Source organism: Pagrus pagrus (assembly GCF_965226575.1).
Source record: "Pagrus pagrus genome assembly, chromosome: 21".
NCBI lineage: Eukaryota > Metazoa > Chordata > Actinopteri > Spariformes > Sparidae > Pagrus > Pagrus pagrus.
Window position 1 is genome coordinate 16,510,906 of NC_140208.1, and position 16,815 is coordinate 16,527,720.

At 42.6% G+C, this 16,815-nt stretch overlaps 1 protein-coding gene across 1 annotated transcript; it reads left to right on the forward strand.

Moving 5' to 3' along the window:
- Positions 1-10,644: 10,644 nt before the first annotated feature.
- Positions 10,645-16,196, forward strand: LOC311250368 (uncharacterized protein). The gene is made up of 4 exons (XM_084342008.1): positions 10,645-10,740; positions 12,456-13,167; positions 13,263-13,356; positions 14,128-16,196. Exons 2-4 carry the CDS (start codon positions 12,493-12,495, stop codon positions 14,316-14,318), a joined length of 960 nt encoding a protein of 319 aa, XP_084198134.1. The 5' UTR covers positions 10,645-10,740; positions 12,456-12,492; the 3' UTR covers positions 14,319-16,196.
- Positions 16,197-16,815: the final 619 nt, after the last annotated feature.

Here is a 16,815-nt window from a genome sequence, read left to right on the forward strand (position 1 = left end):
ATTACTGGTGAAATGAAAACCTCAACTTGTCAAAAAAGGAAATGTATTCAATGAATTAAAGTTATTCATTTAGAAACGAGCCTCTAAGGTGAGAGAATGTCCTATGTTGCAGCCTACAGATTGTAAAGCCCCTTGTGGCAAATTACCTGATGGTGACTACATAGACACGAGCCATGCCTCCAAAGATTTGAAGCTTTTCCTCACAGTTATTTATTTTTACGATCACAGTGTTTGTCATGGTAACTGCGAACAAAAGACAGCCTCTAACATTTTTTTTCTGTTGCGATAAATCAGTCGATGGGAATCTCTGGAAAACCACCTGCTGAGGAATTCTCATACTTGGCAGTTTGCAACTACGACAAACAGGAAGTAGATTGTGGTTTGCTGGCCAAATTACAGACTTTTGTTCTGGCAGAGCACAAACCTTCCTCACAATATCTCTCTACGCCACATTTGACCTCTTTTGTCTATCTGAAATGCATTCCGTGATTTTGTATCAGCTCTTCCTGCTTGCTGATGCCATTATGGTTTTGAAAAGCAGTGTTTTCCGCAGTTTCAGTCCGCATATGTCTTTATGGCTCCCATGTGCGAGGGGCTGCTGGAGCGCTGAAGCCACTGCGTCACACTGGCCCTAACAGGCAGCACGTGTGGGCCCAAGGCCTGGCCAGAGTGACGTGAGGGTGGTTTCCTCAGGATGGACTACAGTGAGGCCTGCAGCGACCAGAGGGGCAGAGGAATGACAAAAACATCCTCTGCCCCCCCCCTCACCTACCTGCCCCCCTCAGCCTTGTCCCTTTCCACGCTCCAATGCTTGTTTTCAGGAAGACCAGGCTTCCTGCGTGATGGAGCGGTGGATGAGAGGAGGAAGAGGGGGCTGGGACAGAGAGGAAGGGACAGACACAGAGAAAGATGGATGGGGATGGGGTGACGGTCCTGTGCACGTAGTGATTTTGGGGGAGTTTGTCGCGTTGGTTGCTTCCTGGCAGCTGGGAGGGAGTCTGAGGACAGGAGGGATCAGAGTACAAATCTTTTACTGAGACAGAAAACTGACTTTTTTTGTCTCTTGCACCTGAGAATGTGAGCAAAGCAGACAGGGAATCAATTTTGTGTATTTGTAAAAGTCATAAAGGGATTTGGACCTGGAGTTTTGTACTTTCACATGCCTGAAAAACAAACTCTGCTCTGACTGGGCAAAGTACTGAGCGACACGACAATCAGCACAGGGCGAGGACACCAACAGAGGTAAGTATTACACAAACACAGATGGTAGGTTGCATTTTACACACATTTGAGAACCAGACAGTCTTATATATTCTTAATTTGCACTGTCTGGGTATCTATGTTATATAGATACAAAGCTTATCTAGAGGAACTTGTGATTGAGTGAGCTCGTCAACACTCAGCGTGTCGTTCAAGGACACTTTGACAGGATGTATCACAGGCACAGTCACACAAGCTGGCTTTTGTGGGGATTTTTAATGTGAGATTTGGCTTTCAGGGTGCTTTTTCTCCCATAGCATCAGTCATTCATAATTTGTTATTAGAAGTAATAAACAACCATACAGATTGCTGAATTATCATTTAGGTAGAATGGATCAACCGCAAAGTTTTCATAGAGCAGCGTGAGATTTCACTGTAGAAAACTGCCTCTGGTGTTTATTTTCTCACTTTCTATTCACCACCATCATTTCTCCATCACACTTTAAGTTATTCTTGCAGAATATGTTGCATCATTATTGCCCAAACGTTCAAAAGATTTAGTGAACGTGGCTCAGGTCGGGTAGTTGAATGTGTCGTCACTTCATTATAGGTTTGCTTTTGTTGATCCCAGGTTCTCAACATGTTTAAGTGACCCTGGGCAAGACACTAAGCCCCAAATAGCACCCAGTGAGCAGAGCAGGGTTTCATGACAGTTTTGCCTTTGCCATCAGTAGTGTGTAAAATAGAGATATTCTGGTGGGCTGGATCCGGCCCAGACTTGAGCCACTTCAGGTTTATTAAGTGCCATCATTCCACACAGCATGTGGGCCAGATGCGGTGTCTGGCAGAATTTTGCAATCCGGGAGCGTTTGGCACATTTATTAAGAAACTTTGTTTTAATTAATTCAGCGGGAAACGTTGGTTTCCTGCATGGTAATTTACATTGACTGCTACTTATTAATATAGACGACTAGTCTTGTCTGTCTGAACTTACACATGCTAAAATAAATGTTTGGAAGAACATCTTTGCAGCACAGAAAAGATTTTAACATAAACAAATCAAACGCTATGAACCTTTCATGAGAATAGATATAAAATATGTTTAGAGCAACACAAGTCATTTTATACTCTGTGTAACGCCTGCAACAATTTCAATTGAAAGCCATTTTAATTCAGATGGATGATGATGTCATCCGATCGACTTTAGTCCAGCTAAACTAAATCTGTAAGTCCCTCTGTAATGTCTGTAACGTTCGGCCTCTCAGACAGAGAGACAGCGAAGAAGAGGAGAGTGGTCACTCTTCCTCTCTCCTGGGCTCAGTTACTGCCTCTTCTATTTCCATCAGACCAGCTGTGGTGTGAGCATGCCAGTGACGCTCTCAGATTCAGCCAAGATACCCCCTCAAGCTCCACCCTCCACCCCTACCACCACCACCCTCCACTCTAGCTAATGGTTTTGTCTCACTCCACTGTTTTGGCACCAATCTTTCAATCTGTGTGGTCGTCTGTGGCATTAACTGTCTCTGTGCATGTGTGTGTCCTCTGTTTTGACACGAATCACTCAAGACTGGATGTGTGTGAGTTTGTGTCTGTACATGCATCTATTTTGTGTATGTCTACTGTATGTCAGTGCCTGTGTCTTTGCATGTATCTACAGGCTGTATGGTCATGCTGTTGCCTTTCAGTTCCCTGAAATATTCCTCCTCATATGAACTTCTTTTGCACTGTGATCACAATATATTTGCCGGGTTGCTCTTTCAACCTTTAACAGCTTGAAGAAAACTTTTCTGCCTTCTTACGCTCACTTTGTCTCTGTCTCTGTAGACTTTGCCCAGAGTTACGCTATTGCTAGCCTCACATTTTTACCTTAAACCTTCATATTTCTACTCGATCTAGTGTTGGCCCACAAATTAAATGAAAAATGTATTAAACATTTTAATATAAGTTCAACACAGCAAACAATGATGATCTGAAAAGTGTTCACATTTTCATTGTTGATGAAGTCCAGTCCAGTCTGAGTTTCATTAGCCTCCTGAACAAAAATAGCAAACTGTTAGCTGCATCTATTTTTCCACTGAGAAGAAAAAATCGGTAAAATATTCAACATTTCATTACAAAATCTTGTATGTCTAATCCATAGAAAAACCAAAGTGAAGGCCTGACCTGGGCAGACAAGGAAAAGATATAGTCCCTTACATAACCCCCCCCCACTGCTGTTTCCCCTTGTTCCCAGTGTCCATGCTAAACTGTTAGCTAGTCCTTTTTTCCCTGTCAAAGGGAAGCCTACACAAGCTAAATATGAAAGCAAGCTAGCAAACAGCTAACTTAGCACAAAGACTGAAAACAGAAGTAAACAGCTACCCAAGCTCTGTCAAAAGGTAGGCCAACATCTTTAAAGCTCACTTATTTGCACAGATATGTTTTTAACTTGTATGCTTAAATCATAGAAAAACTAAAGGGTAACCTAAAGAGACTCCAGGGATGTCAATGGTCCCGGCCAAGAAACAGTCCTGTAGCCCTCAAAACCCTCTACTAGCTGTTTCCCCTTGTTTCCAGTTTTTGTGGGTTACATGCTGGCATTCCGACATCCCAAAATTCCGACATACCGCCATTCCGACATACCGCTATTCCGACATGCAAACGTTCCGCCATTCCGACAAAGTTTCGTCCTGGCATTCCAACAAGACTAATACTAACCCAACCCATAAACCCTAACCCTAACCTTAACCCTTTTAAAAGATGTGTCGGAATGGCAACACGTTTAAAAAACAAAAAAAAAACGCCATTCCGACCTTAGGAGGAAAAATTTGTCGGAATGGTAGGACGTTTAATTAAAGGTATAAGTGTTGCCATTCCGACAATTAGGGTCTCATGTCGGAATGGCGGTTGCCCCCCGTTTTTGTGCTAAACTGTTAGCTGTCCTCATTTTACTGCTCAGAGAGGAGGCTATCTGAGAACATTTGACATTTAATAAATTAATTTGACATTTTTTTTCTTGCTGGGACATAAGCGAGGCGAGATGATAAAAACAAATCTCTGTCTTTGCTAGCTAAATATGAAAGTAAACTAGCAAACAGCTAACATAGCTACGCACAAAAACTGAACTTGAGTAAACGGTGAGACAGGTTCTCTCAAAACATGAATAAATCTGCCTACCAACATCTCTAAAGCTCACTAATTTACAATTAACACACATTTATTGTATCTTATATGTTTATCGTAATATAATAATATAATAATATAGTAAATAAAATAAAAAACAATGGATAACCTGGGAAGACTCCAGGAAGTTACTGGTCCCAACCAGTCTGAACCCTGTTTCTATTGTTCATGCTGAGCTACATTAGCTGGATAGTAGCTTCATAGTTAACGGAAAGACAAGACAGTAGTAATAACCTTACGAAAAGAAATAATCCCTGAACGTCAAACTTTTCCTTTAAAGTTAAAAACTCCTCTCAATCGCAGAAGTGCTTGTATGTTGCAGACTTGCTGGAAGGCAGCAATAATCTGCTGTTGTCTGGAAGTGGATCCTCCTCAGCCCGGTAGATGTCTGTTATTAAGTGCAACCATTTCCATCATCTGAGCCCCGGCCACTCTATTTCTTATCTGTTTGAGCCGTAACCAAGCGGCAATCCTGACTCATTACATTTTGGACTTAAAGGTGGTTGCTGCTGTGCAACTGGCTCACGGCCCGATGAATACCAGTCAGCTTAAGATGCTGGTGATAGGATCTCTGCGTGGGGCTCCGACTGGGTGGATGGGTTTGGGAGGAGGAGGGGGGGGGGGACTCAGGGACTCCCTCAGGCGTCTCTGAGAAGAGTAGGGTGTCAAAGATAGTGGTGTCAGGGAGAGGGGCTTGGTTTGGATTTATATGTGTACAGAATGGATGTACAGGACACACAGTAAAAGCTGGGAACTTCCCTGAAACATATTCTCTCCAACGGCCTTTTCTCCTTGTCACAGTGTCCATTTGACATTGATTGAGCCAAAACAAGTCTCCATATCAAAGTAGGAGTCTGACATGAAAGCTAGTATCCTGTTTCCTGTTCCTATAGTGTGAAGTAGTGTGATATACCCCTGGGCAGCGCCTGATTCCCAAATAAAGATATTTATGTATATTCCACGGGCCCCTGTGAACCTCATCATATTTAAGATTAGCCATTGAAACAGATCTGCTCTTATCTGATCAGGGTTATGTGTGTGCGTGTGTGTGTGTGTGCGTGTGTGCGTGTGTGCGTGTGTGTGAGTAAATAAGAGCTCTGTCAACGAGAGCTTGAACTCAGCTCCTCCATAAACACTTTAAAGCCGTTGAGGAGTCCCACAGCTGTCTCTCTGCCCGAGTGTGTTCGCACAGGTCACGGCCTCGCTTTTCAACACGTTTCCAACCATCTTCAAGTTAAATTCCTCCCCACTTGTGTGTGTGTGAGCGTGACAACTATGTGAAATTCACATTATTGCTGAAATATCATTTCGCCCTGATTAGCTGCTCTCTCAGCTGACAGGATGAGGAACGTGTTTATGTACGTACACAGGTGCAGTCATTGCTCAACCTTTTAAATGGCACAAGTGGAGAGAATGAAATGGGCCCACATAAAGTGACAGACAGGCGCAGGCCTTTCACCACCGGCTTTAGCACCAGACTGATATAATGCGTTAATGTTCAAAGCTGTTCTTGTTTTTCTGCTGCTCGCTGCTCGCTCACAACTAGTGCATGTGTGACCGGGAAACGACAGGAGAAAATCCAAAGAAAAAAGGAAATGCTTTTTTTTTTATCAAAGGACTCCTTTTAACATCACCACTGCTGTCTTTGTGTTCCCTAACAAGGTTAACAGCTTGTGTGCTTGTGTGTGAAATCCTTGACCACATCACTCCCCCGACTGACGGTAACTGCTGCACTCTACTGCCATCCAGTGGTAGAAGCCTGCAATGACAGAAAAGGTTTTAACCAACCAAAATAGCAACTTAGTTGTCATGTTTTGTGGATTCGTTTGCTTCTCTGGTCTTCATTTGTCAGAATCTGTACATGCAAACTGTGCAAAAAATGCAAATGTGTCCTATAAATCCATCAGTATTTAGGTGCAGCGACCCTTCTCTCTGAAAATCTTGTTTTGTTAAACACAACTGAAAACTTAATTACACAGTGCAAATATTGTACTACTCATACTATATATATCATCAGAGTAGCCGCTAACTGCTGCTAACTGTAGCTGCTGTTAGCTGGGAAGCTCAGTTAACTATGGTCATATTAGCCGACTCTGCCTGGGCTGGGAGCTCAGATCATTGGGGGAGTGCTGGTGATGTTTACTATCATGCTATCACATGTTTATGTACAAAGGGGCTAGCTGGTTAGCATGCTTACTTCAATCATCACCTCTGCAACACCACATATACGTCTTTGAACTTCACATTCTGCTAATAATTAAAACATTTATAATTTTTCATGTGTTTTACTTACCACATAAGATCACAGAGTGTTTGTACAGAGTAAATGAATGAATCCATCCAAATAGGGGCTTTAAAGTGTGCACAAGTTTGGGGTGATACTTTGGTTTCACATTTTGATCATCGTGCATGTGCGTGTCCCTCTTGTTTATTGATGATTTCAATGTAATGAAGGCTTAGACCAACCTAACTGAACACATTTTGCACCCAGCAGAACTTCTGGTCAGTGTGTTTTTCTCAAAAAACACTCAGATTTTAGTCTTTTAGCCTGATCTGGTTCAACCAGGTCAGAAACACTATGTGAAAACAATGTATTTATCCCCCCTCTCCCACACACACACACACACACACACACACACTTCTCCCAATATGGCAGTGCCCTTGGCAGTGGTGGTGCTAGTTCAGGCGGGCGCTGTTCCCAGGTCCGGAGTGGGGAGGAGCAGGTGTACTGCTGTCAACAGAGGCTCATAAATACTCAGCCAGTGGCCAGAGATGGATTACACATTTATGTCATCATATTAAAGACACTCTGTCAGCAAACCTTTAAGACTCTGTAATTACCGCCTAAGAGAAAAGTCTTTTCTCCCTACAAAGGCAGCTTGTGGCACGGCTCACCGCTGCCCAGCAGAGGCTGGTGCTGATCTGCAACAAATTAGTCATTCAATTCACAAGCTGATGCCGAGCTGCGCCCCGGCTGCAGGGAAGTTCGGTGACGGCTTGCTTTACGTTTTTTATTGCTGTTGAAACCAAACACCTTCGACAAACATGTACACAACTGTGACATATTTACCACTCTGTATGTCATTATCTCAGTGTCACATTTCACCCCCTCTCAGCCTCTCTCCTCTGCAGCCGTGGGACTCTGCTGTGTCCAAATAAAGGCTTGCAAACAACACCGCCAGCGTCCTGACTGGATGTTCCATTCTCCCATATTACCCACAGAGCTTTGCAGCGCCGTTCCACTGGCGTCGGACATTGACCTGCTCCATATGCTCCTCCTCAGGCAGGCCTCGAGCACGGTCTATCCCGAGCGCTCAGAATAAGCCCAATGCTCTCCAATTACCCTCCTCTCATAGATTGTTTGGTGTCAGTCACCGTCTGGATATGATGATTCTGCGCCTGCAGTGTAAAAGGATAGTTCCAGAGTTCTTTTGGCATGCACCGTGCACGTTACAACTCAATCAGAGCAGTAAAACACAACGGGAAGGTGGCAATTCATTAAAAGAATTCAATCTGAAGTGTCGCCTCAGTGCTTGGGCTCGTTCTCACCTCCTCTAGCACAACAAACACATTCTTTTTTCTTGTTCACCTGTTGATGCCCGCTTTGAGTTCAGGTTTCCATGTGTGCTGCAGGGAGTTATGGGACAGTTGGCGGGCTGGATCTCCAAATGAGCCAGCTTGGTGGCTCTCAGCACATGTCGCAGCAGTTGAGAGATGATATTCAGTGTTTTATCCTCTTAAATAAACTACAGCAGGTCATAAAATACGACTGCGAGGCTTCCTCAGCGTCAGTCAGGAGGCCCTGAAACCAAAGACGCATCCCTCTTTAATCTGACATTTAGACGCAGAAGTTGTTGAGATATCGGATTATGAGGCAGCAGGCATCAATCATAACTCCGATGTGAAAATAGAAAGTGGAACGGACCGGAACAAGCTCACATTTTGTGCCAGTGAGAAGGTTTTCTGCTCAGCGACTGTATCACATCCTCATGTGTCCTGCTAAGTCCAGTGAAAAAAGAGTTGACTATATTGAAACACTGTACAGTAAGCAGTCAGAGAACCTTGGCTGACCTGATATGGATTTGATATGGATCCTTGGGTGCAGAGAGCAAAAAAAGCTAAATGAGGAGAAGAAGAGAAATGCAATCGCCTTCATTATTCTGAATGGAAACACCATCTGTCCATCTCTATGTCCCTTTTTCCCTTCTCTGCTGTTTTCTCTTTGATTTCCCCTCTTTTGGGAAGCAGAGGTGGACTGAATGGTGACGCTGTTGCCTCCTGGGAACAACATCCTGATGCTGCCTGGGTGTGTAAAGCAGAACTCCAGCATCAGTGATTTTGTTGCCAGTGGGACGACTATAGCAGCAGAAACTTCCTAATAAAGATACTTGACAATAATGTAGAGTATGTCCAGTAACAGTAGTAATAGTGTGCAGTATGTAACAGTAATGATACAGCATCAGTAGGTGTAAAAGGTAAAGGCTGTAGGTTAATAGCTGCATCAGTGGCTCCAAAAACAGTAGTTAAATGCAGGCCTAGTATTTAATTTAATTGAATTAATTAAATTATTACATTCTACTTATTGTGAATTTATATCTTTAAGCCAAATAATACAATATAAAGTGTCATTGCCTTTATTGTTGCCCTGCGAGAGCTCTGCTGCAGTTCTGTGTCCTGCCACAGTGCTGCCTGCTGTTCTGCTTTAATCCTCTAGAGGGAGCTAATGTTAACTTAACAAAATCAGACAGGGATAAAATGTCACAGATTAAAAAAAAGCAAAATTGATCATGGAAAATCTAAAAACAAGTTTCTAAATGATGCAAAATGATCCATTTCACATGTTAATTTAAGTGATCAAAATGATGCATCACAATCAGATAAGACTGTGGTCTTCATTTAGACATCAGTCATCATATCATATGTGGGGTGTAATGAGTGGGAAAAGTTATATAGTGTAACTATACTAAAAATAACCCTGAGGAATTGCTGCGATAATGTTGCAAAATCAAGAATAAATCTATTATTCATTTAACTATAATAACCCAAGGCAACATCCCTGAAGGACTCTTGATGGACCCTGCCTTCCACTTTGGGAACCACTGATCTCCATATTAAATATCATTTGTCTGGTGGAAACAGACTATTTCAAGCTGGATTTGCAGACAATAACTTAAGTGGCACATGGCTGAAATAAAAATACAGACACAAGACCTGGCAATTGGGACATTCATGATGGCTGTATGATTACTGTTTGTAGAATTAGCTTTTAACGATTATATTAACTCACATGTCTGTGGTGAGAGAATGCAGAATCTGAAAAAAAAATGCACTTGTTTGCAGTTTCTTCACTTATGGAGCATGTGCAGGAGTTTCAACAGGGCTATTTAGCCATTGGAGCCTCTATGATTTCTTTTTTCATTGTTTATTTTTAAAACAAGCCAGTTGGAGAATGCTGCAATGCTGTTTTGTCGACCACAAAACTTCACTGAATTGGCATCGACATGAGGATGAGCAGATAATGAATGAATGAATGAATGACTTTTCCTTTTTTTTGGTGAACTTATCCTTTAAAAGACAAATACCGCCTGTCTGATGACAAAGAATGCACAACAAGCCAGTTCATAAACCTGGAACAGTTGTCAATATCAATAATGTATATGTGGTCAAATAATTAAGATAATGTAGAGTCTCTGTGACGTCCACTCTGCTGTAAATCATTCAGGCGGCTGTGTTGCATTAGACCAGATAACTTATTGATCCCCATCATGCACTCTGCTGCTGCAGAGAGGCCGGCAGCCTCCAGGGAGACGATGTATATATGAGCTCTTTGTCCTTTCTCTGTCCTCACATCCTTTCTCATCTCATCCTCTTCATCACCTTCCTTCACTCTTCTTTCATCCCCCCCTTACCTCCTCTGATCTACTTCCCTTATTTCATTCCCCCCCTCGGTCATTCCCTCTCTATCCCGCCTGATCCCCCTCCATCCGCACCTCCCCTCTCTTTTTCTATGCATCTCTATCTCCTCTCTCTGTCCCATATGTTTAGCTCGTCTCCTTTGGTGCCCTCCATGAGGTGTCTGTGGTGCGGCAAAAGCCGGGGGGAAGAGTTGGGCTCACACGATGCAAGGTAGGAAGAGAAATATGCCGGTGTCATGCATGCTTGAGGCACGGAGATAAAGCTTGTTGCAACACATTTTGCAGCATCATGATGCAGCAACATTTTGAGGCAATGCGTATCAGTTTCTAACCGTGTTTCCTTCCTCTCTTTATTTTTTACAGAGTTTAAATACTTCAGGGATGGAGCTACACTGGTGATTTCATTGGATGGTTTAAATTGGCTGTCTAAAAGGAGATGCAATGACAAAGGAGTCAAGAAAAGGTATTTGTCTCTGTGATTGATGCCTCTGTCTGTGCGGTGGCTGTTTGGAAAAGTTATTATAATCTGTCTTCTCCCCGAGCCCCTGCACCTGTTACACAGTGAGGTGTTAATTTACCTGAAACAGGGCAGATTACACCCTTCACGGCCTCCTGAATACATGTGTGAGAGACCATACAGTGCTGTGTGTGTGTGTGTGTGTGTGTGTGTGTGTGTCCTTTCACATCCTTTACGTCACAGCGGCTGTGAGTCAGCTCCTCTCTTCCTTTCCTGAGTCACTCATCCATCGGTTGCCTGGTTACTGCAGAGCGGTGAAAGTTTCCTATTGCGTCTTTGTCTCCGCGGATGGATGGGCCCCGATATTTATTCAGGCTCAGGAGTGAGTGGCCAAATAATGTATGTGTTTGTGTGCATGCGTGCGCTTGTGTGTGCGCGCTGTTTCATCCACTGGACAAAGGCTGACAAATCAGTTTTAGTACATCCTGTTGTTAGCAGACACTGAAGGGCAGGCTGCGCTGTGCAACTCTTAAAATACCCAGTGGATTAAAAAAAGGAGACAATGCAGACACTGAAACGGAGATTATCTTTAGACGAGGCATATCATCTTTCATGAAAGTGCCCGAAATTCACACTTGTTACAGAACCCACGTGACAAAACTCAGCAGTGACAGGCTCCATCCATAACCAAGTGCCCTTTTGCCACGTCCCTTTAAGATATAATATTCAGAATTTTGCAGCAAGTTGTCTACTTACATTATCCCAAATATTTCCAATGTTGTTTAAACCCAGAGAAATCCACAAGATACTAAAAAAACTCTGCTTTTCTTCTGGTAGCCTGCCGCTATAACTTTGGGCATAGCGTGAGGAAGGAAGTCCGCAAATGCAACTAAAATATAACCTTGTCTATAAACATTTGTTCCTTACTCACATCAGATTTTACTGACAGGTTTGTGGCAAGTTTGACCTCTAGATCATTTGTGTTTATTTCCGTTGCTAGCTCGAGTGTTTATTCACCCCAAACAGCCAGGTTACTTTACTGTACACTAGCCATGAGCTAGCAAGCAGTGACCTGCACTGAGGGTGCGTGTGTCTGTCTGTTTGCATTCAGGTCAATCACTGAATTCAGCACTCACCAGAGACTCATTTTCCCCCTGTCCTCTCTGTAGCATTATGTTCGTGAAGTAAAGTACATTTCCCCTCCAGCTCCAGCTGCCAGTCAACATTACAGGACATTAACACCAGATAATAGGGGTCACGTCCATGGATCGCTGCTGCAGTCAGGTTGACAAACAGGAATGAGGATAAAAGCATTTTTTAAACCCAAAAGTTAAACAGCAATCTCCAATCTTGGTAAAAAGCTGCAGACGTTCTGGCTCTGCACCCAACTTTCTCAAGAGCTAGCTGTCCAGTATTCACTCTCTTTTAGCTCTGTTTTTGGTCTCTACCAATAACTGAGGCAAATATCTTTCACTTTTTAGCTGCTAAATGCTCCACTGATGTTCACCAGCTTTTTGCTAACTGTGTCTATGTACTGCTGGGTGCTGAGCAGGTAGTGTACTGTGGATTCTTAGAGCTTTTTCATCGAGAACAGCTGTCTACTTTAGCAGAAAAGGCCTATATGAGAAACACTAATGTTGCTAAATTCCCGAACAAAACTCAATGAAGCCAAAATGAGCTGCACATGTGTGTAATAATTTTCTGTAATAATTTTCATACAGGGATGACGAGCTCCAGGCGTTGATATCCTCAGGTCAGATGATCCAGGCGGAAGAGGAGCTGCAGCCAATTACCTACTTCTGTATCCTTGATCAAAGAGGAAGAGGAATCCCCCAGTTATGGAGGAACTGTGACCGCACATCAAGCTCGGTAACACGGCTGCCATCCCTCTCTATCCCCCCTCGACAGCGTCGTCTTCCGGAGGAGCCCACACGTCATTCAACGCTCACTTCTTTCGCTTCTTCTGTCTCAGAGTGCACAAAGGAGGCCCCGTGGACAAGACTTATTTTAAATATGCAGGACATGTTCAGTTTCTTTAAAAAGGATTTAAACATTGTGACCCAGCAGGATGCTGTTACCAAGAATCAACAAAATAGGTTGATCATTTTCTGTGATGAGGACATACCGCAACAACTTTTTAGTGACACGCTCTCCACTGAGGATTGTTGGACGTCTATAGGGGATACTGGTCGGCATATCACTGATAATGCGTCTCACTGGTCCCACGCGCCAGACAACAACAATAACAACTCTGAGGGGATTCAACATGAACTGGTTGGCAAAGACAATTTTAACACATGCAAGCTGAAGAGTCTTCTGAAATCCTGTCAGATCTACGCTGCTCCAGGAGGTTTGTCTGAGAGAGACAAGGCTGTAAAAAGGAGGAAGAGCGTGTCGTTTGATGACGATGTCGTGGTCTACCTGTTTGATCAGGTACTGCCCTCCTGTTGGCTGTTTAACTGTAGCCTGGTGGGTTTTGTGCTTTGTTTCTTAGTTTCCTGTTTAATTTCCACTATTACTGTTCTTAGGAGAGGCCCACAGTGGAGCTGCACTCTGGGCCCTGCACATCTCCGCCAAGCAGCCATTCCTGCAACCTGCCAGATGTCACATTAGAGGACAGTGGTACTATGTTAAACGACCTCTCACGTGATTTTGCATGATTTACCCATATTGTGTAGAAATTGGCCTTTTGTGCGATGTCAGATTTATTTTACTAAAAAGTAGCAGAGAACATAAGAGAGTGTTAAATTATTATTATTTATCCAGGTGAAACTATTTTAATGTAGATTTTTATGGCACTTTGGATCTGGCAGATTTCCCCTATCAAAGGAATGTAAGTTGGCTGACATGTGCCTGGGGTTACACAAGTCCCTTGACTTTTACGCACATTGGCTACTCGTGCAGTAAAAACTCTTTTAAGACGCTATATTGGATATATATACATGAAAAAGTCATCAGTTTCAGTTTGTGCCTATATTTCACAGTAAATGCGCATCTACCTACAATATTAAAATGAAATTCTGGCTGAAACAGGATGTTGAACCAAGATTCCCCGGAGGGATTGTTCATCAGGAAATATGTGGTGGTACTGGCTGGAAACACATGTACTCCTGATGTATTCCTTTGAAGTAGAAGTACAAAAAATAATAATTTAATTGCTTATTGTTTAATAAGCTATTATGTCGACACTTAAACTTAGCCTACAACATGGAAACGTCATTTGATTGTTTCACTAACTACTTCAGACTAAAGCTCTCCAACAATGTAACACGTTCAGGGCGGGGCACTACAAGGTTGAGCAAACTGTGTTCGTAAGTCTTGCTAAATCCCGATACTGCAGGCTGTTGACACTTTGTTATAACTAACTGTGCGTTTGCTTGGCTTTGCCTGCAGGCTTGGAGTGGGAAGACGACTTCTCAGCTTTGGAGAAGAGCTGCCATTTTCAGTGTATCAAAAACACTGTACCTCAGCACTACACCCTCTCCCTCCCAACACGGAGCTGCTCTGCTCTGTCCAGGCGTCGCTTTCTGTCCCAAACCTGCCTGTTTCTTACTCATGTCACTGAGTCGGATCTTGAGCTGTGAGATAAAAGACACAAACATACTGAGTTGTAGGTGCTGATTTTCATGACACAGTGGTCGGCAGACTTTCTATCACATCGTCTACCTTCAGCCAAAGGCCATCCTGCCGCCACCGTGGCCTAATGTGTCATCCACACTTGTTTTTCTATCAGACAGCCAGCCTTGACCTAATGGAAAAACTGAGTAATCGCCCAGATCTCGTCCTCCTCACCTCGAACTCATCTCCCCGCCTCCCTCCTCTTTTATGATGAGTCAGGGATTTTAATGGATTTTTTTCCCTCTCTCTGCTCCAAATGGATTCAAAGCACCTGTCGCTCATGACATCACAGCCACGCAGGGCTGTGCGACGGTGCATTCAGCCTTCACAGTTGTTGGTATGACACGATCGCTGGCTATGATGTGAGAAAACAGCCAGTTGCATAACGGCGCTGGTACCTTTCCAGCTGCAAAGCTCTTTGGAAGCTGCCAGGTTGTGACCTTGGACCCGGGCTGTGAAATTGAAACAGAAATGTTGTCAAATGACATGCTTTTAATAAATTGTCATGTGTGTCTAAAATCCTGGTTCGTCTCTAAATTGTTGTGTTGAGCAAATTCCAGGTTAATCTTAATACAATGTTGTTTATACAGTTTGTTTTGCTCAAACAGAGCGTGCTTGTGGAGGCCCTGTTTGCTTGTCTCATTACTGAAGTGTATTCAGCTCAGAATTTATCAGCGGCTGTGACTAAATAAACAATGTAAGCCTTACGGCCAATGGAGGCAGAAACTGAACAAACTAAAAGTAATAGATAGTGTTTCCACAGAGCCAGCATCAGCGAGGTTTGGTTGATTAGATACAGTGTACCTGCAGGAGGAAAGGAAACCTGGCAGGACCTGTTCACAAGCACACACACACACACACACACACACACACACACACACACACACACACACACACACACGTGCACGCTCACACGCACACACACACGTGCTGTTCAAGGACACCTAAAGCTAAAATTGTTGCTCTAAGAGCTGGGAGCTTCACACCTGCACACTGTTGTTGTTGTTTTTATACCGTCATGTTAGCCTGTTCAGTGCTAATGTTGCAAATAGCCAAATTTTGCAAGTGTTCTTTGACGTCATTCATAAAAATTCTACTGGGTCATGTCTTATCTTTAAATTAAGCCTACGTTAGTTTTTTTTTTTTTTAACTTAAGTATCTTTTAGTTTCAATGAAGTTAACGTTACTAGGCTACATGTTTTCCTTTTCATTCCTAAGCTAATGTCACACTGCATTAAAAAGAAAAGCATCTGTATTATTTATCATTACTCTATTTTGGCAGAACTGAACACACAAAAACATAACTGACATATTTTACTCATTGTTGTTATGTTTTCTCGCTAAGCTGAGCTTGCTAGGTGGTAGCTGCTAGCTTACCTGTGGCTTTTTTTCCTCAGTACGTCAATGTGGCTCATTAACTTTATGTTTTTGGATAAAAAAGGTTTTAAATTTGTTAAAGAGGACATTTTAGGAATGTGTTTTGATTTAGTCACGTACTTCGTATTCAGAAATTATTGTAAAAGTGATAAAAACGCATAGGAAGAAGATTAGCGCTATCTAGCTCCCACCATTGCATAAAAACCTTTGTTTTTTAGAATATTTATATACATTTCTGAAACATTTAAGAGGAAAAGATAAAAATCAGATTGACAACAAATAAAAATCAAATGACAGATGCAGAAAGAAATTTTCAATTTGTTTTTATTTTATTTTAACTTGTTCAGATAATTTTACTTTCAAGAATTGCATTTGATCTCATGTTAATTGTAAGATGATGTTTGTAAATTTGGGTTTTTGATTGTTTAAGACTGTGGGGTATTTCTGAATGCCTCTATATAAAACATCCTGTGAAACATTATTTCACTGTATGAATGCTCATTCAGTGTATCTCACTGCCACCACAGGGACACCACCCTATCTCTATTTCACTGTCTATCACAGCAGGAAAGGGCAATAATCCCAACTGCCAACAACATGTTGGGCCCTCAGATCAAACAGACGAGGTGAATTACTGCAGATCGCGTAAATATGTGTTAAAGGTGTGTGTTGGGAGTATTCAAAAATGCTTAATTAAGTTACTATTATGTCTGTCCTTGTTTGTTTTACTTGTTCTTTACAGTTTGACAGCATCTAGTGGTTTATGTTACAGCGAAAACAGCAGTACAGTGCAAAAAGTTTAAAAGTCTGGTAAAAAGTAAATAATGTGACAGAGTTTAAATGAGACGTGACCCTGCTTCTGTACATTTGGGTGTCGCCTGGAGGGCTGTATTCAAATGAAGCAGTGGAAGGTGATAAGCCACAATGGAAATTATGTTAACTGCTTGGAGTTAAAGGAGTGGACGAGGAACCAAAACAAAGTGCTTCTGGCTCTGTGAGCTGCCTTATACTTAGATGAGGCCCAAAACATCAGCTCGCCTCTGCTGCTTCAAACTGATGACAAGGTTTAGTGAGGAACAATGAAAG

Excerpts from the sequence above, each read along its gene's own strand:
- LOC311250368 (XM_084342008.1), top strand. The coding sequence starts at position 12,493 with ATGATCCAGGCGGAAGAGGAGCTGCAGCCAATTACCTACTTCTGTATC. Across the intron at positions 13,168-13,262 it reads TGGTCTACCTGTTTGATCAG|GAGAGGCCCACAGTGGAGCT; the intron begins GTACTGCCCTCC and ends TACTGTTCTTAG. Across the intron at positions 13,357-14,127 it reads TGTCACATTAGAGGACAGTG|GCTTGGAGTGGGAAGACGAC; the intron begins GTACTATGTTAA and ends CTTTGCCTGCAG.